This window comes from Macaca nemestrina, chromosome 17, assembly GCF_043159975.1.
Source record: "Macaca nemestrina isolate mMacNem1 chromosome 17, mMacNem.hap1, whole genome shotgun sequence".
NCBI classification, from domain to species: domain Eukaryota; kingdom Metazoa; phylum Chordata; class Mammalia; order Primates; family Cercopithecidae; genus Macaca; species Macaca nemestrina.
Window position 1 is genome coordinate 49,587,035 of NC_092141.1, and position 24,458 is coordinate 49,611,492.

At 39.7% G+C, this 24,458-nt stretch overlaps 1 protein-coding gene across 3 annotated transcripts in view; it reads right to left on the minus strand.

Annotated features, from left to right (window-relative positions):
• LOC105476913 (DEAH-box helicase 40) overlaps window positions 1-24,458 on the minus strand; it is a 45,645-nt gene that overhangs the window by 18,475 nt on the left and 2,712 nt on the right. For 2 of the 3 annotated variants that reach the window (XM_071082844.1, XM_071082845.1), the window contains exons 3-12: window positions 22,455-22,600; window positions 19,865-19,984; window positions 19,144-19,371; window positions 18,857-18,923; window positions 17,667-17,798; window positions 15,848-15,947; window positions 13,666-13,752; window positions 13,345-13,527; window positions 5,208-5,288; window positions 2,782-2,939 (exon numbers count right to left, since the gene is read on the minus strand). In XM_071082844.1, the coding sequence (XP_070938945.1) occupies window positions 2,782-2,939; window positions 5,208-5,288; window positions 13,345-13,527; window positions 13,666-13,752; window positions 15,848-15,947; window positions 17,667-17,798; window positions 18,857-18,923; window positions 19,144-19,371; window positions 19,865-19,984; window positions 22,455-22,600 (1,302 nt within the window). The remainder of the gene's footprint in view (window positions 1-2,781; window positions 2,940-5,207; window positions 5,289-13,344; window positions 13,528-13,665; window positions 13,753-15,847; window positions 15,948-17,666; window positions 17,799-18,856; window positions 18,924-19,143; window positions 19,372-19,864; window positions 19,985-22,454; window positions 22,601-24,458) is intronic. The other variant, XM_071082846.1, reaches the window with a different exon arrangement.

Consider the following 24,458-nt stretch of genomic DNA (forward strand, 5'->3'; position numbering starts at 1 on the left):
ACCAACACGGTGAAACCCCATCTCTACTAAAAATACAAAAATTAGCCGGGCATGGTGGTGCATGCCTGTAATCCCAGCACTTGGGAGGCTGAGGCAGGAGACTCACTTGAACCTGGGAGGAGGAGGTTGCAGTGAGTTGAGATCACACCATTGCACTGCAGCCTGGGCAACAAGAGTGAAACTCCGTCTCAAAAACAACAACAACAAAACTTGTTTATCCTTAGTTTTCTGTCCTAGGACTAAGGCATGGTAAACCCTCAGCAAATGCTCAGTGAATTACTGGCAGTCTAAATAAATGAAGAGATACTCCATGTACATGGATAGGAAGACAATACTGTCAAGATGTCATTTCTTCGCAACTTGATCTTTTTTTTTTTTTTTTTTTTTTGAGACGGAGTCTCGCTCTGTCGCCCAGGCTGGAGTGCAGTGGCTGGATCTCAGCTCACTGCAAGCTCCGCCTCCTGGGTTTACGCCATTCTCCTGCCTCAGCCTCCCGAGTAGCTGGGACTACAGGCGCCCGCCACCTCGCCCAGCTAATTTTTTGTATTTTTTAGTACAGACGGGGTTTCACCGGGTTAGCCAGGATGGTCTCGATCTCCTGGCTTCGTGATCCACCCGTCTCGGCTTCCCAAAGTGCTGGGATTACAGGCTTGAGCCACCGCGCCTGGCCCAACTTGATCTATCTTAATTACAACACAATCCCAATTAAAATCCCAGCAAGGGCCGGGTGCAGTGGCTCATGCCTGTAATCCCAGCACTTTGGGAGGCCAAGGCAGGTGGATCACAAGGTCAGGAGATTGAGACCATCCTGGCTAACACGGTGAAACCCTGTCTCTACTAAAAATACAAAAACTTAGCCAGGCATTGTGGCGGTCACCTGTAGTTCCAGCTACTCAGGAGGCTGAGGCGAGAGAATGGCATGAACCCAGGAGGCGGAGCTTGCAGTGAGCCCAGATCAGGCCACTGCACTCCAGCTTGGGTGACAGAGAGACACTCTGTCTCAAAAAAAAAAAAAAAAAAAAAAAAAAAAAAAAAATCCCAGCAAGTTATTTTGTGAATTTCAATAGACTGAAGTTTATATGAAAAAGACCCAGAATGGCCTAAACAATTTTGAAGAGGAAGAACAAAACTTCAAGAGTTACTATAAAGCTCCAATAACCAAAACAGTGTGGTATTGGTGGAAGAACAATCAGATAAATGGAACAAGATACAGAGCCCAGAAACAGACCCATATAAGCACTGTCAGCTGATATTTAACAAAGAAGTGAAGGCATTTCAACAGAAAAAGGATAGTGTTTTGAACAAATGGTACCGCAACAACTGTACACCCAAATACTAAAAGACAATAGAAGAGAAAATCTAGATAACTTTGGGTATGACAATGACTTTTTTAGAAACAACAATAAAGACACAATCTATGAAAGAAATAATTGATAAGGTATACTTCATCGAAAATAAAAACTTCTGCACTGCAAAAGGCAATGTCAAAACAATTAGAAGACAAACCAGGCCGGGCGCGGTGGCTCACGCCTGTAATCCCAGCACTTTAGGAGGCCGAGGTGGGCAGATCACGAGGTCAGGAGATCGAGACCATCCTGGCTAACACGGTAAAACCCCGTCTCTACTAAAAATGCAAAAAATTAGCCAGGCGTGGCGGTGGGCACCTGTAGTCCCAGCTCCTTGGGAGGCTGAGGCAGGAGAATGGCGTGAACCCGGGAGGCGGAGCTTGCAGTGAGCCGAGATCGCGTCACTGCACTCCAGCCTGGGCGACTCAGAGGAAAAAAAAAAAAAGAAGATAAACCACAGACTAGGAGAACATATTTACAAAAGATATCTGTTAAAGAACTATTTAAAATATGCAAAGCCTCTTAACAATAAGAAAACAACCCGGCTGGGCGTGCTGGCTCATGCCTGTAATCCCAGCACTTTGGGAGGCCAAGGTGGGCAGATCACCTGAGGTCAGGAGTTCGAGACCAGCCTGGCTAACACGGAGAAACTACGTCTTTACTAAAAATACAAAATTAGCCAGGCATAACGGCACATGCCTGTAATCCCAGCTAAAACCATATAGCACAAACAGTGATCCCTTTAGTTAATAATAAGGTGTCAATATTGGCTCACCAATTGCAACTTATGTGTCATACAAATGAAAGCTGTTAATAGGATAAATTGCTGTGGGAGGTTGACGGGATGAATGTGAACCCTCTGTACTTTCTACTCAATTTTTCTGTAAACTTAAAAATTCTCTAAAAAATAAACTCCAAGGCCGGGCGTGGTGGCTCAAGCCTGTAATCCCAGCACTTTGGGAGGCCGAGACGGGCGGATCACGAGGTCAGGAGATCGAGACCATCCTGGCTAACACGGTGAAACCCCGTCTCTACTAAAAATACAAAAAACTAGCCGGGCGAGGTGGTGGGCGCCTGTAGTCCCAGCTACTCGGGAGGCTAAGACAGGAGAATGGCGTAAACCCGGGAGGCGGAGCTTGCAGTGAGCTGAGATCCGGCCACTGTACTCCAGCCTGGGCAGCAGAGCGAGACTCCGTCTCAAAAAAAAAAAAAATTAAAAAAAAAAAAAATTAACTTTAGTAATTTTTTAAATTGTATTTTTCCTTTTTTAGTAGAGACGGGGTTTCACCATGTTGGTCATGCTGGTCTTCCAACTCCTGACCTCAAGCAATCCACCCTCCTTGCCCTCCCAAAGTCCTGGGATTACAGGCGTGAGCCACCGTGCCCGGCCAAGTTTATTAATTTTAAAAAACACAACTTAAAATAAACATCTTACCAGGTCTAATGAAGACGTTTTCCACAGACAACATTGCTGCTATTGGAAGTAGTAGATCTTCACAATCCAGGGAAGCAGCTTTTATTACTGCACATGTCAGATGTGGAGGCAAAGGAAACTCCACCATAGACAAACCCAATCTGGTGACATGGCCACTCCTTAATACAAAGAAAAAGTTTTTAAGTCTTTCTACATTGGGAGAGTTCAAATGTAACATTCATCATTCAGAATAAATCAAATATAATTTACATTACCTCCAATCACCTCCAGAAGTTCAATTCAATTTAAGAAAATTAGGCCAACCGTGGTGGCTCATGCCTATAATCCTAGCACTTTGGGAAGCTGAGGCAGGTGGATCACCTGAGGTCAGGAGTTCAAGACCAGCCTGGCCAACATGGCAAAACCCCATTTCTATTAAAAACACAAAAATTAGGCCGGGCGCGGTGGCTCAAGCCTGTAATCCCAGCACTTTGGGAGGCCGAGACGGGTGGATCACGAGGTCAGGAGATCGAGACCATCCTGGCTAACACGGTGAAACCCCGTCTCTACTAAAAAATACAAAAAACTAGCCGGGCGAGGTGGCGGGCGCCTGTAGTCCCAGCTACTCGGGAGGCTGAGGCAGGAGAATGGCGGGAACCCGGGAGGCGGAGCTTGCAGTGAGCCGAGATCTGGTCACTGCACTCCAGCCTGGGCGACAGAGCAAGACTCTGTCTCAAAAAAAAAAAAAAAAAAAAAAAACACAAAAATTAGCTGGGTGTGGTGGCATGCACTTGTAGTCCCTGCTACTTGGGAGGCTGAGGCAGGAGAATCACTCAAACCTGGGAGGCAGGAGTTGCAGTGAGCTGAGATCGTGCCCCTGCACTCCAGCCTGAATGACAAAGCCAGACTCCATCTCAAAAAGCAAAAAACAAACGAAAAAAAAAAAACCAAAAAAAATTAAATACTGTGGTTACTGCTAAGAGAAACACGAAGATAAATCCCTACTGTCAAAAGTTATAATACATCCAGTAAGCAATGAGGCAGAATAAACGAATATAATAAAAGATACAAACATGTTACAAAAGCATAGAGGGGCCCAGTGCAGTGGCTGACACCAGTAATCCCAGCACTTTGGGAGGCTGAGGTAGGTGGATCACTTGAGGTCAGGAGTTCGAGACCAGCCTGACCAATATGGTGAAACCCTGTCTCTACCAAAATATAAAAAAATTACCAGGGCATGGTGGTACATGCTTATAACCCCAGCTCCTTGGGAGCTGAGGCAGGAGAATTGCTTGAACCTGGGAGGCGGAGACTGCAGTGAGCTGAGATTGCACCATTGTACTCCAGGCCAGCCTGGACAACAAGAGCAAAACTCTGTCTCAAAAAAAAAAAAAAAAAAAAAAGAAAGAAAGAAAATGTCTTTGAAGACATGACAGAATAATAATTGTATTTTTATTTTATTTTACCCTTTTTTTTTTTTTTTTTTTTGGAGACAAGGTCTTGCTCTGTCCCTCAGGCTGGAGTGCAATGGCGCAATCTCCTCAACTCACTGCAACCCCCACCTCCGAAGCTCGAGTGATCCTCCCACCTCAGCTTCCTGAGTAGCTGGAACTACTGGTGTGTGCCACCACGACCATCTGATTTTTGTATTTACAGTGGAGATGGGTTTTACTATTTCCCAGACAGGTCTCGAACAATTGTACTCAAGCAATCTGCCCGCCTTGTCCTCCCAAAGTGCTGGAATTACAGGCGTGAGCCACCACACACATCCAAGAGAATAATAATTATTAATATCAAACTTTACCCCACCACACAAACATAAAAACAAGGACTCTGGCTCCTTTATCATTTTTATGTATCTAGCATAATGCCTGGCACTAAAATGGTACTCAGAAATTACTTGTTAAACAATACCAATATTTATTAAACAAAAGGGGTTTTATCTTGTAGTTTTTCTCTCTCTTTTTTTGTTTTTTTTAGACGAAGTCTCGCTCTGCCACCCAGGCTGGAGTGCAGTGGCACGATCTTGGCTCACTGCAAGCTCCGCCTCCCAGGTTCACACCATTCTCCCGCCTCAGCCTCCCAAGTAGCTGGGACTACAGGCGCCCGCAACCATACCCAGCTAATACTGTTTTTGTATTTTTAGTAGAGACAGGGCTTCACCATGTTAGCCAGGATGGTCTCAATCTCCCGACCTCATGATCCACCCACCTCAGCCTCCCAAAGTGCTGGGATTACAGGCGTAAGCCACCGCGCCAGGCTAGTTTTTCAATCAGAATTGTGATGAAAGACTAACGACAAATTCTAACTTCAAGTAAAACAATCCATTCAATGTAAACAAATTATTTTCTACTGATAGAGAAAGGTATTTAGAGTCCTGTTTAAAAAGAGATCAATATCTATTTTGGTTATGCGTTTTTCTTTTTTTTTTTTTTTTTTTTTTTTACCTGTCAATAGCATCACACTGGTAAAGTTGTTTAAGAGCTTCTAAAATAAGTCTCTCATTAGGTGGATCCAAATAGGGAAACCTGTGTGTTTAAATAAGATATGAAGTGAGAGGCATTCCTTGAACATGGTAGGATTTTATATAGATATGACGAAAATTTCTTTAAAAGGTTTTATTTCTATTTTTCAAGTCATCTTTTTCTAAAAAAAAATTCTATGATCATGATCAGCATTCAGCAAAAGAGGAAATAATTTTTTTCTGAATCACACTCCTCTACTTCAAGAAGTGATTCTTTTTGACTCCCCTTAGCTGAAATACTCTCACCAGTCTCCCTACTTATCCTAATCCTGCCCCACCCATCCTTCACAGCCAATGTCAAGTGTACTCTTTTCTGTACTCCATAATTTTTTTCCAAACTTTTATAAAAATAGTAGAGAAATATTAATTGAAAGTGGCTGAAAATTATAAATTGTTCAATAGTACCTTAAAATGCTTTTTTCTTTTTGGAGACGGAGACTCACTCTGTTGCCCAGGTTGGAGTGCGATGGCACGATCTCTGCGCACTGCAACCTCCATCTCCCAGGTTCAAGCAATTCTCCTGCCTCAGCCTCCCGAGTAGCTAGGACTACAGGCACATACCACCACGCCTGGCTAATTTTTTGTGTTTTAGTAGAGACAGGGTTTCGCCGTGTTGCCCAGGCTGGTCTTGAACTCCAGTGCTTAAGCAATCCGCCCACCTTGGCCTCCCAAAGTGCTAGGATTACAGGCGTGAGCCACCACACCTGGCCTCAAAATACTTTTTAAATTTAATTTAATTTTTTTTTGAGACGGAGTCTCACTCTGTTGCCCAGGTTGGAGTGCAGTGGCGTAATCTGGGCTCATTGCAAGCTCCGCCTCCCGGGTTCACGCCATTCTCCTGCCTCAGCCTCCTGAGTAGCTGGGACTACAGGTGCCTGTCACCACACCCAGCTAATTTTTTGTATTTTTAGTAGAGACAGGGTTTCACCATGTTAGCCAGGATGGTCTCAATCTCCTGACCTCGTGATCTGCCCGCCCAGCCTCCCGAAGTGCTGGGATTACAGGCATGAGCCACCGCACCCGGCCTAAAACAAATTTTTTAAACAGAGCCATAGCTATAAGTTCATATTAAGTTTGTGATGATCTAATAATTTCAGATCTCTACCACATGTATTTGCTATTGTACATCCCAAACACAGGATATAAAATATATCCTTTCAAATGTATACCCTGTTGATTTTTGCCCATGGTTCTAATCTGTTAGTCATTTTAAAGTTTGGTTTTACCTGCTCCTGAATGACTACTGGGTAAATAACGAAATGAAGGCAGAAATAAAGACGTTCTTTGAAACCAATGAGAACAAACACACAATATACCAGAATCTCTGGGACACATTTAAAGCAGTGTGTAGAGGGAAATTTATAGCACTAAATGCCCACAAGAGAAAGCAGGAAAGATCTAAAATTGACACCCTAACATCACAATTAAAAGAACTAGAGAAGCAAGAGCAAACACTTTCAAAAGCTAGCAGAAAGCAAGAAATAACTAAGATCAGAGCAGAACTGAAGGAGATAGAGACACAAAAAACCCTCCAAAAAAAACAATGAATCCAGGAGCTGGTTTTTTGAAAAGATCAACAAAATTGATAGACCACTAGCAAGACTAATAAAGAAGAAAAGAGAGAAGAATCAAATAGATGCAATAAAAAATGATAAAGGGGATAACACCACCAATCCCACAGAAATACAAACTACCATCAGAGAACACTATAAACACCTTTACGCAAATAAACTAGAAAATCTAGAAGAAATGGATAAATTCCTCGACACACACACCCTTCCCAAGACTAATCCAGGAAGAAGGTGAATCTCTGAAGAGACCAAAAACAGGCTCTGAAATTGACGCAATAATTAACAGCCTACCAACCAAAAAAAGTCCAGGACCAGACAGATTCACAGCTGAATTCTACCAGAGGTACAAGGAGGAGCTGGTACCATTCCTTCTCAAACTACTGCAATCAATAGAAAAAGAGGGAATCCTCCCTAACTCATTTTATGAGGCCAGCATCATCCTGATACCAAAGCCTGGGAGAGACACAACAAAAAAAGAGAATTTTAGACCAATATCCCTGATGAACATCGATGCAAAAATCCTCAATAAAATACTGGCAAACTGAATCCAGCAACACATCAAAAAGCTTATCTACCATGATCAAGTGGGCTTCATCCCTGTGATGCCAGGCTGGTTCATACGTTTATACGCAAATCAATAAACGTAATCCAGCATATAAACAGAACCAATGACAAAAACCACATGATTATCTCAATAGATGCAGAAAAGGCCTTTGACAAAATTCAACAGCCCTTCATGCTAAAAACTCTCAATAAATTAGGTATTAATGGGACGTATCTCAAAATAATAAGAGCTATTTATGACAAACCCACAGCCAATATCATACTGAATGGGCAAAAAATGGAAGCATTCCCTTTGAAAATTGGCACAAGACAGGGATGCCCTCTCTCACCACTCCTATTCAACATAGTGTTGGCAGTTCTGGCCAGGACAATCAGGCAGGAGAAAGAAATAAAGGGAATTCAATTAGGAAAAGAGGAAGTCAAATTGTCCCTGTTTGCAGATGACACGATTGTGTATCTAGAAAACCCCATCGTTTCAGCCCAAAATCTCCTTAAGCTGATAAGCAACTTCAGCAAAGTCTCAGGATACAAAATCAATGTGCAAAAATCACAAGCATTCTTATACACCAATAACAGACAAACACAGAACCAAATCATGAGTGAACTCCCATTCACAATTGCCTCAAAGAGAATAAAATACCTAGGAATCCAACTTACAAGGGATGGTGAAGGACCTCTTCAAGGAGAACTACAAACCACTGCTCAACAAAATAAAAGAGGATACAAACAAATGGAAGAACATTCCATGCTCATGGATAGGAAGAATCAATATCATGAAAATGGCCACACTGCCCAAGGTAATTTATAGATTCAATGCTACCAATGACATCAAGCTACCAATGACATTCTTCACAGAATTGGAAAAAATTACTTTAAAGTTCATATGGAACCAAAAGAGTCCGCATTGCCAAGTCAATCCTAAGCCAAAAGAACAAAGCTGGAGGCAACACATTACCTGACTTCAAACTATACTACAAAGCTACAGTAACCAAAACAGCATGGTGCTGGTACCAAAACAAAGATATAGACCAATGGAACAGAACACAGCCCTCAGAAATAATACCATACATCTACAACCATCTGATCTTTGACAAACCTGAGAAAAACAAGAAATGGGGAAAGGATTCCCTATTTAATAAACGGTTTTGGGAGAACTGGCTAGCCATATGTAGAAAGCTGAAACTGGATCCCCTCCTTACACCTTTTACAAAAATTAATTCAAGATGGATTAAAGACTTAAATGTTAGACCGAAAACCATAAAAACCCTGAAACCCTAGAAGAAAACCTAGGCAATACCACTCAGGACATAGGCATGGGCAAGGACTTCATGTCTAAGACACCAAAAGCAATGGCAACAAAAGCCAAAATTGACAAATGGGATCTAATTAAACTAAAGAGCTTCTATACAGCAAAAGAAACTACCATCAGAGTGAACAGGCAACCTACAGAATGGGAGAAAATTTTTGCAATCTACTCATCTGACAAAGGGCTAATATTCAGAATCTACAATGAACTCAAACAAATTTACAAGAAAAAAACAAACAACCCCATCAACAAGTGGGCGAAGGATATGAACAGACACTTTTCAAAAGAAGACATTTATGCAGCCAACAGACACATGAAAAAATGCTCATCATCACCGGCCATCAGAGAAATACAAATCAAAACCACAATGAGATACCATCTCATACCAGTTAGAATGGTGATCATTAAAAAGTCAGGAAACACCAGGTGCTGGAGAGGATGTGGAGAAATAGGAACAATTTTACACTGTTGGAGAGACTGTAAACTTGTTCAACCATTGTGGAAGACAGTGTGGCAATTCCTCAGGGATCTAGAACTAGAAATACCATTTGACCCAGCCATCCCATTACTGGGTACATACTCAAAGGATTATAAATCATGCTGCTATAAAGACACATGCACACGTATGTTTATTGCGGCATTATTCACAATAGCAAAGACTTGGAATCAACCCAAACATCCAACAATGATAGACTGGATTAAGAAAATGTGGCACATATACACCACGGAATACTATGCAGCCATAAAAAATGATGAGTTCATGTCTTTTGCAGGAACATGGATGAAGCTGGAAACCATCATTCTCAGCAAACTATATCACAAGGACAAAAAACCAAACACCACATGTTCTCACTCATAGGTAGGAATTGAACAATGAGAACACTTGGACACAGGAAGGGGAACATCACACACTGGGGCCTGTTGTCGGTGGGGAGAGTGGGGAGGGATAGCATTAGGAGATATACCTAATGTAAATGACGAGTTAATGGGTACGGCACACCAACATGGCACATGTATACATATGTAACAAACCTGCACGTTGTGCACATGTACCCTAGAACTTAAAGTACAATAAAATAAAAAAATAAAATAAAGCTTGGTTGTAATAATCTACCTATTAGATATTAAGATATTTTCCAGAAAAAGTAATCATGACTTCAATATTTTTATTCAATATCATTATTAAAAATGTTTATCAAGAAAAAACTAAGTCCAGCACAATACTAGTAAAACCTTCACCTAGTCTACACTAAGCAATTAATTAATACTTTTTTAGAGTGGGCTATTTGGCAACTATAATCAGCAGTACTGTCATCTACAGACGACTTTTTTATTCACAAAGATATCAAATGCAGTATTGTTAAGTACTGTGCTGAAAATAAAAGACATTAGGTTAACTTTCAATAAATTCTTGCGGAGCACCCATTATGTGGATGGTCCTGAAAAGGAAATGGCTTATAATGACATATTCGGCCAGGCATGGTGGAACACGCAGGTAATCCCAGTCACTCAGAAGGCTGAGACATGAGAATCGCTTGAACCTGGGAGGCAGAGGTTACAGTGAGCTGAGATTGCACTACTGCTCTCCAGCCTGGGTGACAGAGTGAGATCCTGTCTCAGAAAAACAAAACCAAACACAACAACAACAAAAAATAACATATTCATTGTGAACTTTTAAAATTCATACTCATTAATCATTGTTAAATTTCCTTAAACCATTCTCAATAAGTTTATGTAAGTAATAGAGTTCCCTAGTAATCAATGTCAAGCTTACTGGGTAGTTGTTTCCAGAACCCGCCCTTTTTACTAAATGAAAAAAATCAAGACATTTGCCTTTCTCACCATTTTCTGATAACCTATTCTGCATAATTTCTCACAGATGACCTACGACTCTGACACTAAATCTGCAAGTACTTTTAGCACCACAGAAATAATGTCTAAATGCTCAAGACAAAATCATTTATGGTGGTTGGGTTTTCCCTCATTATTTCCTAATCCATCTTTGTCATCAATTCCTTCTTATTCAGACCTGTTCTTGCATTTTCAGTTTTAAAATCATTCTTCCTGATGGAAGAGAAAGGGAAAGCAAAATAATAACTGAGAAGCTCCATTTTCTTTCTGTCATCTGTGAACACTATACCATCTATCCCAAACACTGGGTCTACCTCTCCTTATTCTTTATACTTTTTAAAAAGGAAGCCTGTTTGGTTTTTGTTTCAAGCATTTTGAAACAAAATTTTGCGATTTTTAGTACACATAGGTTTTAAGACTTAAGATGGAAAAATAATTCAGTGCAGATGATATTAATTACTGTTCCTATTTTTCTAATATATACTCATTCTTGGTTAGAGGCTGCTCTGCTATCCTTTGTGAATATACTAGGAGTCAATATTAAGCTTACTGAGCAACTATTTCCAAAAATGGCCCTTTTTCCCCAAATGAAAAAAATCAAGACATTATTTTAAAATCTAGGTTCATCTGAAAGTTTTCTGTTTGGCTATCTGGATTTCTTTAAATGGCTCTTTCCTTCTTTTCACTGGTATAATTTATTGTTACAGTCAGAATTTCATGTATTACATGCTTTTCTCTTTCTAGTATCTACATATTCTCATTCAGAAAATCTCTAGTCTAATGATAACTATCAAAACATTTTGAAATTGGCAAATTGGCTTTCCAAGAGTATACAATGAGTATTTGTGGGTTTTGGGGTTTTTTTGTTTTTCGTTTTTGGAGGCAGAGTTGCGCTCTTGTTGCCCAGGCTGGAGCGCGATCTCGGCTCACTGCAACCTCTGCCTAGCGGGTTCAAGTAATTCTCCTGCCTCAGCCTTCCAAGTAGCTGGGATTACAGACGAGCACCACCATCCTGGCTAATTTTGTATTTTTAGTAGAGATGGGGTTTCACCATGTTGGCCAGGGTGGCCTTGAACTCCTGACCTCAGGTGATCAACCCATCTCAGCCTCCCAAAGTGCTGGGATTACGGGCATGAGCCACCACACCTGGCCTACAATACATATTTGGATGCACCTAATAATCACTTACTATGAATTTAAAAACTGCACGGTTTTCCTCCCCCAAAATTCCTGAACACTTTTAAATTCCAAGGGAATTAAGAACAAAATAAAGAACAAGATAGCACTTTCCTCCACTAATTCCTCTACCATGTATGATAGAAATTTCAATCTACAACAATATTCTATCCTATACCAATAAATTATATTGTTTAACATTTGGCTAATTTAACTGTTCTAAAGGATAGAACTGTTATTCTATCCTTCATTTCACATGTCTGAACCTTATTTCTCTAATATAACTTAAGCTTAAGCTTAGTGAAAGCAAAAAACTACAGAGTATTACTCTGTCTTTCATGGTATATAGTATAATGCTGGCCATACAAAAAAAAACACTCCACTTTCCAACGTATACCCTTTTTTTTTTTGAGACATAATCTCACTCTGTTGACCAGGCTGGAGTGCAGTGGTGTGATCTTGGCACATTGCAACCTCTGCCTCCTGGGTTCAAGTGATTCTCGTGCTTCAGCCTCTGGAGTAGCTGGGACTACAATCACATGTCACCAAACTCAGCTAATTTTTGCATTTTCAGTAGCTACAGGGTTTCACCAGGATGGCCAGGCGGGTCTCAAACTCCTGGCCTCAAGGGATCCTCCCACCTTGGCCTCCCAAAATGCTGGGATTACGGATGTGAGCCACCACACCCAGCCCCTTTCTTTTGAAACAGGGTCTCACTCTGTTGCCCAGGCTGGAGTGCGCTGGTGCAATCATGGCTCACTGCAGCCTCTACCTCCCAGGCTCCAGCAATCTTCCCATCTCAGCTTCCAAATATCTGGGACTCAAACATGCACCATATCAGACTTTTTTTTTTTTCTTTTAATTGTAGAGACAAGGTCTCACTATGTTGCCCAGGCTCATCTCGAACTCCCAGGCTCAAGCAACCTTCCCACTTTGGCCACCCACAGTGTTGGGATTACAGGCATAAGCCCTTATGCCCAACTCATTATATACCTTTCATTACAAATAAACAGTGGTCATTAAGTGATCCAAATAAACATCAGCACAACCCCTCAACGCCACCATTAAGCCAAGGTTAATCATGAGCAAGAGATCCTACTAAAGCAATGCAAGGAAGTCTTCTGTGTTAGTTTAATTGAAAAGCAACCAACAGGACAAGGCACAGTGGCCTGTGTAATCCCAGCATTTTGGGAGGCCAAGGCGGGTGGATCACCTGAGGTCAGGAGTTCGAGACCAGCCTGACCAACAAGGTGAAACTCCGTCCCTACTAAAAATACAAAAATCAGCTAGGCATGGTGGCCAGTACCTGTAGTCCCAGCTACTCAGGAGGCTGAAACAAGAGAATTGCTTGAACCCAGGAGGCGGAGGTTGCAGTGAGTGGTAATCATGCCACTGCTTTCCAGCCTGGGCGACGGAACAAGACTCCATCTCAAAAAAAAGAAGAAAAGCAACCAATATAAAAACCAACCTCTAAAAGAGGTTAGCCTAAACTCTCAGGGATGTATGAGTCAAATATTTCAAAATAATTTTTGAGCCAATAACTTGGCTCTATGCTAACAAGTTTTTCTTTTTTTTTCTAGTTGTCTACATACCTTATGACATCGTGTATGGCAAGGCACTTTAAGGTCAGAACTACAGATGTCAAACTAGTTCTCTTAATTTCAGGGATCACATGGTCAGGCATACACTGGTTCCAAAAATCTTTACTATAGATCCGAAAGCATTTTCCTGAAGAAGTCCTGCCAGCTCGGCCACTTCGCTGTAATGCCTCGCTCCTACAGAAGGAAAATAACGCAAAAAGTCTCCAAAACATTCTGTGGGTTTCTCAGGTAATTTACTTTTTCTCCCCAAACCAGCTAGAAATTACCTAATCAGTTGTTCTTTGAATAAAAAGATTTGACATAGAGACTTACTTTGAAATTGGAACCACCTCCAGGATGTCCAACCCTAATCTGGGGTTGTGATTTAACTGCTTCACAAAGCCACCATCTACCACATATCTAAGAAGAATCAAAGCAAGTTAAGTTTCTGGAAAATAAAAGAAGACTTGTTAATTTTTAACCACTTTGGTTTCTCCTTTTCTAGCAAACTAGCAAGTACACAATGCCTTTTATGTTACGTGTAAAACTTGAAAGTCAAGAAATTGGAACCCTCATATGTTGCTGATGGGAATGTAAAACAGTTCAGCCAAGGTGGAAAATTGTTCAGGGGTCCTCAAAAAGTTAAACACAAAATGACCATATGATCCAGCAACTCTGCTTCTAAGTATACACCAAAAAGAACTAAGAACAAGTACTCAAATAAATACTTATAGACCAATGTTCATATTAGCACTATGAATCATAGCCATAAGGTAAAAACAACCTAAATGTCCATTAACCATTCATTAATGGATGAAGGGATGAACAAAATGCTTTGCATATATGTATGCAGTACATATACACACACAATTGTATATATATACACACACACACACTCACACTATGCAATATTATTCAGCCACAAAAAAGAATGAAGTACAGATAGATGCTACAATGTTGACAAACCTCAAAAATATTATGCTAAGGGAAAGAAAGCAAACACAGAAGGTCACATATTATATTATTCTATTTGTATGAAATATTCAGAACAGAAAATACATACTGCTTCCTGCTGACACATCTAAAGAATTTTTTAAAAAAAGAAAACACATACAAACAAAAAGTAAGACTGGTAGTTGCCAAGGGCTGGGGTCGAGAGAGGAATGTGGAGTATGTGCTTAATGGATATGGGGTCTTATTTTGAGGTGTTGAAATATTTTAGAACTAAGTAGAAGCAGTGGTTGCACAATACTGTAAATGTACTAAGTATTACTTAATTGTTCATCTTTAAATTATTAATTTTATGTGAATTTTGCCTCAATAAAAAAAATACACAAACTTGAAAGTCAGTTTCAGACCATTTTAACAGATTCAGAATCTAATTTCAACTAGCCCTTAACATGCCATTCTAAGCCAATTAAATGGTGAACAAGTCAGGTAAGGAACCAAAGCAGGATAGCAGTAACAAGACAACATTCTGAATCTTGTTATTTAATGGCTTTTGCCTGTGTAGGAAACAGAAAACTACAGAGGTTAATTTACCCAGGAGAGCACTCCCTTAACCCCTTAGCGTTATTTTTAAAGTAACAAAGAAAAGCAGAGTAAATTAAGACTTCCTCTCAGACCTGGGTGACCATTTTACCCAGAAGAAACACACAGGATCTCTGAGATTCAGGTTCAGCCTTCCTTAGGCAGACAATCAGACTTAGCTAAAGACATAAAATATATTGAGTAAATGATAAATAACCCAGTCTTAAAGAACTTTGCATTAGTTATCAGTCTAGACTTAAAATTTCTTAGTGTTCCCTTACTAAATTTACTCAAAAATTTGATAGCACTATTTACTACATCCAGAAAAGATAAGGGACCTGAATCATAGTTAATTTTCACAAAAAGATAAAAAGTCAGAGACAATACATCCAGATAAACACTGGATATACAACTAACTCTACCAAGTGAGGCTGCAAGGTAGAAGGAAATATCAAATCATCTAAGGTATATGCTTATAATGGGAGTACAGAAAAATAGGTTTGGCTTCCTATTTAGTGAAACCCATGAAGCATTATACATAATCTACATAATCTTAAATTTGAAAAGAGGAAGCTTCAAGTTGCCAAGCAGTTAAAAAGTGTGAACAGCCAAGTATGGTGACACATGCCTGTAGTCCCAGCTACCACGAGGCTGAGGCGGGAGGATTGGTTGATCTCCCTTCAAGGCTGTAGTGTGCTATGACTGCATGCCTGTGAATAGTCACTATACTCCAGCCTTAGCAACACAATGAGAACCTGTCTCTAAAAAAAAAGGGTGAATAGGAATATAGTATGTACCTCCTACTCCATTTCCTGCTCAAAGCAATCAATTACAAAACAAAATAGGTGATTACATGTTAAGAACATTAAAAAGTAGGAGAGAAGGGAATTAGTGGAGGGCACAGAAAAGCAAACTCAGTAATGTTTAGCTAATGTTTAGTAACGATAGGTTTCCTTGACTTTAAGAGAAAGTTCAAAAGTTATACCTGATTCCATCTATTGTCAAAGATGTTGCAGAAATATTGGTGGATATGACACATTTTCTAATTCCAGGTGGAGGTGGCAAAAATATTCTCCTCTGTTGATCTAAAGTATATATAAAAAGAAAATACCAATTTAAAACATGCATGTGTCAAACTCAAGTTTCGAAAAACTCAATTTTTCACTAAAAGTCATGTTTCTAGGCCAGGTGCGGTGGCTCACGCCTGTAATCCCAGCACTTTGGGAGACCGAGGCAGGAGGATCTCGAGGTCAGGATATCGAGACCATCCTGGCTAACACGGTGACATCCCGTCTCTATGAATTGCTTGAATCCGGGAGGCAGAGGTTGCAGTGAGCCAAGATCGCACCACTGCACTCCAGCCTGGGTGATAGAGCGAGACTCCATCTCAAAAAAACAAACAAACAAAAAAAACGGAGGCAACAGAAGATCCAGAACATTATTTTCAATGTGGCAGTAAGAAAGATGAAATTATTTACTCTGTACAGAAAAACATATGTCTATGTATATATTTAGTTAATGGTTAACAACAAACCAAACATAATGGGTTTTTTTTATCAGTTACAAAGTAAATTATAAAAGCATTGGTGAACCAAATCTTGAGAAAACAATGAGAACCTGAAACAATGATCCTAAGAATTTCCCTGAAAATGTAAAAATCTAAAATAGATATCTATGCTTCAATAGAAAGGAGCTAATATCATCATAAAAGAGATTTCCAAAATAACACATCTATGTTCTTTATTGACACATATATTCCAAAACTTTGTTAATATAGGGATAAGAATCACCCAATCAACAAAAGCTGTTAATACACATACACGTAAAATATAAAAACATTCAAATGCTAATTCCAACTCCAAATAGGAGGCTAAGGTTAATTTCCCTTTGATTTTACAAGTTAAATTCCATAATAAAAGTTTTACAAAACAAATTCTAAACCTCATTCAACAGTATTTACTATGACCAAAGTGTCAAATCAAGAGTTTGTATCTGCTCTTGAAATTCACCAAAGAACAGGATCATGCTTGAAAAGCAGACTAAGGCATGGCTACTTTAAAAGGAAAATGATCCACAGCTGGGCATGGTGGCTCACATCTGTAATCCCAGCAATTTGGGAGGCCAAGACAGGCAGACGACCTGAGGTCACGAGTTTGAGACCAGCCTGGCCAACATGGCAAAACCCCATCTCTATTAAAAAACAAACAAAAAAAACTTAGCGAGGCATAGTGGCAAGCACCTGCAATCCCAGCTACTTGGGAGGCTGAAGAAGGAGAATCGCTTGAACCCAGGAGGTGGCGGTTGCAGTGGGCTGAGATTGCACCACTGCACTGCAGCCTGGGTGACAAGAATGAGACTTGGTTACAAAAAAAAAAAAGGAAAACAATCCACTGTGTTTAGACTTAGATATACCTGGATATATACAATTTCTAAAAATTCTGCGGCAATGGCAAATTAGGTTTGACTTACAGTAATACCAGCAAGAAACTACTGTCCTCATTTCAAAGAATTCTCACCAATAGTTTTGTTTTGCTAGGAGAAACAATACTCTTAACGATAATAAGGGGGATATCCAAGGCTCTCGAAAAAGTGAAATATAAAAAGACTTCAGGCAAAAATCACTTCTCTCAAGGAATGCTGGTTCTCATTGATTTGTTTCACAATCTAGATGTGGGTTACAAAGGTGAGGTTGGTTTGTGAAACTTAACCTAACCACTTAAGACCTGAGTGCTTTTCTGTAAACCTGATTATTCAACAAAAAGTTTTTTTAAAAAATCAAATTTTCTATTCTAATGAGAAATTACCTGTTGTCATAGATCCATAACATGGCAATATTAACAAGCCATCGAGGGTGGTATCTTGAACATCGTAATCATAATCAACAGACTCTGCCATCTGAAAAAGTAACTCACAACTTTTTTCGATTTCAAACTGGCCTAAAACAGAAAGAAAAAAAAAATTCAGCAACTGAACAGAAAAATTAATTTAAGAATAAAGAAAATGTCAATATTAAAATTAATTTTGCCTAGAAATTATTGTAAATCTCTCATTTAAAGTAAAGGAGATGAACACCTAAGCTGCAACATATTTCAACCAAAAAATTTGAAGTAGAAGAAACATCAGTTTCTAAGGAACTTAAATCTCTAAAGGAATAAAAATATTTATCATCTTCAAGTTTTTCACCCTGTTAACACAGTATTTGAGAAGACTCACTAAATTGTTAACAAAGGGGAAAAGCTAGTCCAGGTGCTATTGCATTTGGGTAAATTTCAAAATAAGTAATCTCCAAAAGGCAAAGATTGTTACAATCCCTCACTTCTGACATTAGTACAAGGCAGAGGAAAAAAGTAAACAAGGAAACTACTAATTCCTATTAGGAGGGTGCTGCTACTTGAAAAGTTACACTACTAGTTTAGGATTTAACTATTTTATTTTTGATCTCCAAAAATGCCACATGCTTGTCTATGATACATAGATTTTACACCTTATGTGCTGTTATCACACATAAGGCCACAATGCCACCACCCAAAGAAGAACCTGGTGAGATATCCTTTGAAATAATGGAATTAACCCAGGTCTGTTTAGTCAGGTTACATTTCTATCTAAGACAGACCAATAAAAACAATATTTCACTATTTAATTTCTTTCAATTAAAAGGTCAGTGTGTTTTACATATATTTACTAATGAGCCTGATGTCTTTGACATTTGACATATATACGTGGGTGTGTGTGTATATATATACACACACACTACTACGCCTTTGACATAAAATATATATATACTATTATGTCTTTGACATACATATATGTAATTCTCTTTGGCAGCTAGCCTACAATTTTTATGTATCTTTTACCTAAAATTATTCAGATAATCAAAAAAAGCTAGGGCAACACTTGAGAAGGGCACAGAATTCCCAACAAAGGTAGCACTCTACTGGGTGTCACATTACTTACTTACAAATAGTAAGTTTTTTAACTTGATACTAATGCTCACCAGTCAGAAAAACCAAGATGTCTCCAGCCATTTCATTCAAATGGATATCCATGGTGACTTTCACAATCTGAAGCAAGAAATGCAGGCATAATATGCTAGTGCAAATACAGTCATTCCCTTACCACCACTTCCCTTGCCCCACAGAAAAATTAAACTTGGTTCTTAAAAATTCTAGGACCTGTGAGGGCTGTCATTAAAATAGTAGGGAACAAACGAATTATCAAACTACCTAATTAGTAAGAATCACAGATATTGAAAAAAGACATTAAATGAATGCCAAGTAATACCGCTTGAATATACGCAGTATTTTCTCTGTCTCGTGGACCAATCAAATTGCAGAATTTCTCTCTGACTGGATAAAGCCTTCCAGGTATATCAAATATTGGACAATTTCCAAAGAATGCAGAGAGCTTGGCTAATTCCATAGTTGCTGACATTACCACCACTTTTAAATGCTCCTTCCTATTAGGAGACTTCTCCTGAAATAGCTTCTTCAATAAACCAAATAAGATATCCTGAAAGAAAAGTAAATTTCTAGTAAGTCACAAGCACTTAACAACCAAGCTATTTTAAATACATTGCTATTCTATCCAAGGAATTCCTATTTTAATAGATTAAAATATAAGAGCCAAGTGCAGTGGCTCACACCTGTAATCCCAGCACTTTGGGAGGCCAAGGTGGGAGGCCAGGAGGTTGAGACCTGCCAGGGAAACAAAATGAAAGTCTCTACAAAAAATGTTCTTAAAAATTAGCCAGACATGCTGATGCACGTATGCAGTACTAGCAACTCGGGAGGCTGAGGTGGGAGGATCACTTGAGCCCAGGAGTTCAAGGGTGCAGTGAGCTATGATCGTGCCACTGCTCTTCAGTCTGGGTGATGGAGCAAGACCCTATCTCTAAAAAATTAAATTAAATTAAAAAGTAAGAGGAGGCAATTCTCTATATAGTAAAAAGCTACCCAAACAAGTAAACTACTTGCTAATAATAATAAAAAAATAAAATACTCACTGTAGTTAGAGTTCTTTCATGGGCTTCATCCAAAATAATGACACTGAATTTGGTAAGATTTGGATCTCCAAGAATATGTTTCAGTAAACATCCATCAGTCATATATTTGATTGCTGTCTCCTAATGTTCAAATAGCAGAGTCACAGAAATTCACCACTACTTTCCCAACTAAATTTTTCCTCAAGAGGTACAAACATTAAGTGATCAAACCAATCTGACTAAACAAAAGGGTACATAAAATAGTCTAACTTATGTAGACAAAACGATGGTAAGTCACAAAGCATGCTGTCTATACAAAAAAAGGGACAAATAACTCACTTGGGTACTCTTGGACAAAGCAACAAAAATCACCAATAAGGAGATACAATAAAGTCAGAGGAAAGTGGCAAGATGATGCAATGGCATTAGGTGAGCAAGTTGTGGGAAACAACAGTGAAATGAGATTTATCTTTCTGACTCAGCCCCTATTTCAGAAGATTCAGGGAAAATGAGAAAATGGTAGGTGCATACTTTCCACCCACTCTCTCCTCTTCTCTACCCCACTGTCCTACTAAAAAATGTGTTACGGTAGCTCAAGCCTGTAATTCCAGCACTTTGGGATGCTGACGCAGGCAGATCACTTGAGTCCAGGAGTTCAAGACCAGCCTGGACGACATAGCAAAACCACATTTCTAATAAAAATATAAAAATTAGCCAGGTGTGGTGGTGCACACCTGTAGTCCCAGCTACTTGGGAGGCTGAGACGGGAGGACTGCTTGAGCCTGAGAGGCAGAGGCTGCAGTGAGCTGAGATCATGCCATTGCACTCCAGCCTGGGTGACTGAGCAAGACACTATCTCCAAATAAAAATGTGTTACTCAACAAGCATTAAAACAGGGTGAGTAAAAGGTCCAAAGGCTAGGAATAACAGCAATGACATCCATAAAACAAGGGAAGGAAGAAAGAAAAAACAGTGACCACTAGGAAGGCAAAGATAGTATTTTTGGGGGTCAATTTGTGCCATATTTGATGGCCATTCCTATTAGGGAACATATGTAAAGCAGGGATTGTTTTGTAGCTGGGACAGGATTAAGAAATTCGCAGGGAATATAAATTATAATATTCACTATTAAAAAGAAAATCTTAAATTTGTTGGTGCCATGAATATAGAAGATGCTTAACACTTGCTGATTTTGTTAATTGATTGATTTTGTTAACTCAGCTTTCCACTGACTTCAAGAATACAAACACACAAAATAAATGAACCTGAAAACATAATCAGCGAAATAAGAGAGACACAAAGTACAAAATACTGTGTGATTCCACTTGTATGAGGTACCCAGAGTAGGCAAATTTGTAGATAGAGAAAGTAGAATAGAAGTTACAGCAGGGCACGGTGGTTCACCCTGTAATCCCAGCACTTTGGGAGGTTGAGGGGGGCGGATCACAAGGTCAGGAATTTGAGACCAACCACATCTCTACTAAAAATACAAAAAATTATCTGGGTATGGTGGTAGGAGCCTGTAATCCCAGCTACTTGGGAGGCTGAGGCAGGAGAATCACTAGAACCCGGGAGGCAGGGGTTGCAGGGCGTGGAGGTCGCGCCACTGCACTCCAGCCCAGGCAACACTGTGAGACTCTGTCTCAAAAAAAAAAAAAAAAAAAAAAGTTACCAGAGGCTAGGGGGAGGGAGAAATGGGGGTTTTAATCTATTGTTTAACAGATAAGAGTTTCTGTTTGGGATGATAAAAAAAGTTCTGAAAGTAGAAATGGTGATGGTTACCCAACATTGTGAACACATTTTTTTTTTTTTTTTTTGAGATGGAGTTTTGCTCTTGTTGCCCAGGCTGGAGAGCAGTGGTGCGATCTCAGCTCACCGCAACCTCCATCTCCCAGGTTCAAGCCATTCTCCTGCCTCAGCCTCCTGAGTAGCTGGGATTACAGGCATGCACCACCATGCCCGGCTAATTCTGTATTTTTAGAAGAGACGGGGTTTCTCCATGTTGATCAGGCAGGTCTTGAACTCCCGACCTCAGGTGATCCACCGGCCTTGGACCCCAAAGTGTTGGGATTACAGGAGTGAGCCACTGCACCCAGCCCATTGTGAACATACTTAATGGCACTGAATTGTATATCAAAATGGTAAAATGGTCAATTTTAAGTTATATATATTTTATTACAATAAAGCATTTTAAAAATCTACATGTCAAGAAACCTTACAGTTAAAAAACATAAATAAGAGAATCCTAAGAAAATAAACTGTCATTTATAAACTAAGGAAGGAGAAAATGGAATGAATATCAGACACTTGAAAGCTAAAGCATTAACAATGAATGACAAAAATAAATTATTTAAAATATATATTGAATTTTGAAATTAAAAATCTTTCACAACTCTCTCCACTCTTTCCGTTAAGTTTATAGTATTAGCTGGGCATGGTGGCATGCTCCTGTAGTCCCAGCTACTCAAGGAGCTGAGGTAGGAGGTGACTTGAGCCCAGAAGGGTAGAGGTTACAGAGAGCCATGATTGTGCCACGCACTCCAGACTGGGCGACAGAGCGAGGCCATGTCCCAAAAAAGAAAAGAAACAAATACCAACAAGACTTTTGTACCTTAGAGCTGCAATCATCAAAACGAACTTGGTATCCTACTTTGGATCCCAAAGTGCATTTCATTTCTTCAGCTACTCTCTGAGCAACTGATATAGCAGCTACTTTTCGTGGTTGAGTTACACCAATCATACCATGTTGTGAAAACCCTATCAAAACCAGAGATAAAGAAATACAACAATGTTAGCAATTGTCTTCCTATTAGAGCTAAATTGTTTTTGGCCAATGAATACAAAACTGCTTGAATGTTTCCAAAAGAATATCCTGCAAATTAAAAACACATTGCTACGTCTGCACTATGAAAATTTAAATATTAATTTAAAATAATACATATTAGTAACCACTCAAAAAATATATATATATGTATGTATTTTTTTTTTTTGAGATGGAGTTTCACTCTTGTTGCCTAGGCTGTAGTGCAATGGTGCGATCTCAGCTCACCACAACTTCCACGTACCAGGTTCAAACGATTCTCCTGCCTCAGCCTCCCAAGTAGCTGGGATAACAGGCTTGCGCCACCATGCCTGGCTAATTTTGTATTTTTAGTAGAGACGAGGTTTTTCCATGTTGGTCAGACTGGTCTCGTACTCCCGAACTCAGGTGATCCACCTGCCTCTGCCTCCCAAAGTGCTGGGATTATAGGCGTGAGCCACCATGCCCGGCCAAAAAAAAAAAAAAGAGACGGAGTCTTGCTCTGTCGTCCAGGCTGGAGTGCAGTGGCGCAATCTCGGCTCGCTGCAACTTTCACCTCCCGGATTCAAGCAATTCTCCTGCCTCAGCCTCCTGAGCAGCTAGGATTACAGGCGCACGCCACCACACCTAATTTTTTTTGTAAAAAATACATTTTTTAAATTAGATTTCAGGCTTTGTTTGGTTTTGTTTTTTCTGTCTAAAAATCTACTCTAAAGGTAAGCCAAGAATTTTGACACATAGGAATTCATAAAATTCCACACACTTCCCAAAATAAATTTACCTTTGCCACAAAACTGGATTTATTTATTTATTTATTAGATAGAGTCTCGCTCTGCTGTCCACGCGGGAGTGCAGTGGCACAATCTCGGCTCACTGCAACCCCTACCTCCTGGGTTCAAGCAATTCTCCTGCATCAGCCTCCTGAGTAACTGGGATTACAGGCGCAAGCCACCACACCCAGCTAATTTTGTATTTTTAGTAGAGATGGGGTTTCACCATGTTGGCCAGGCTGGTCTTGAACTCCTGACCTCAAGTGATCCACCTGCCTCAGCCTCCCAATGTGCTGGGAATACAGGCGTGAGCCACCATGTCCGGCCTAAAACTGGATTTAAATATGCCACCTTTCTGCTGGGAGCAGTGGTACATACCTATAATCCCAGCTACTCAGGACCCTGGCTACTCAGGAGGTTGAGGTAGGAGGACTGCTTGAACTCAGGAGTTTGAGACCAGCCTGGGCAACACAGTAAGATCTCATCTCAAAAAAAAATCTATATCTATATCTATAGCTATACACCTTCCATATAGCATTTTAATATCTTTGGGAATGGAGCTGCATCTTAAAATTGATGGCGTGTTTCCATTCTTACTAATACAGTAGTCCCTCTTTACCCTTGGTTTTGCTTTCCAATGTTTCAGTTACCTACAGTCAATGGAGATCCAAAATTACAGTACTTTGAGAGACAGAGAGAGACCACACTCACAGAACTTTTACTACAGTATACTGTCGTAACTGTTCTATTTTATTGTGGTTGTTGTTAATCTCTTACTGTGCCTAATTTATAAACTAAACTTTATCATAGGTATGTATGTATGTACAGGAAAAAACATAGTATATGCAGGGTTTGGTATTATTGGCAGTTTCAGGCATTGAGTGGTCTTAGAAGGCATCTCCCAAGGATAAGAGGGGATTACTGCATATAAAACAGTGATATATCTTAATAGATGGCACCTTAGATTTGAAGCATTAGAATAATATATTTCTTTTTTAAGGCAAATCATATCCAATATAATACTGTTCTTTACAAACCTTACAAC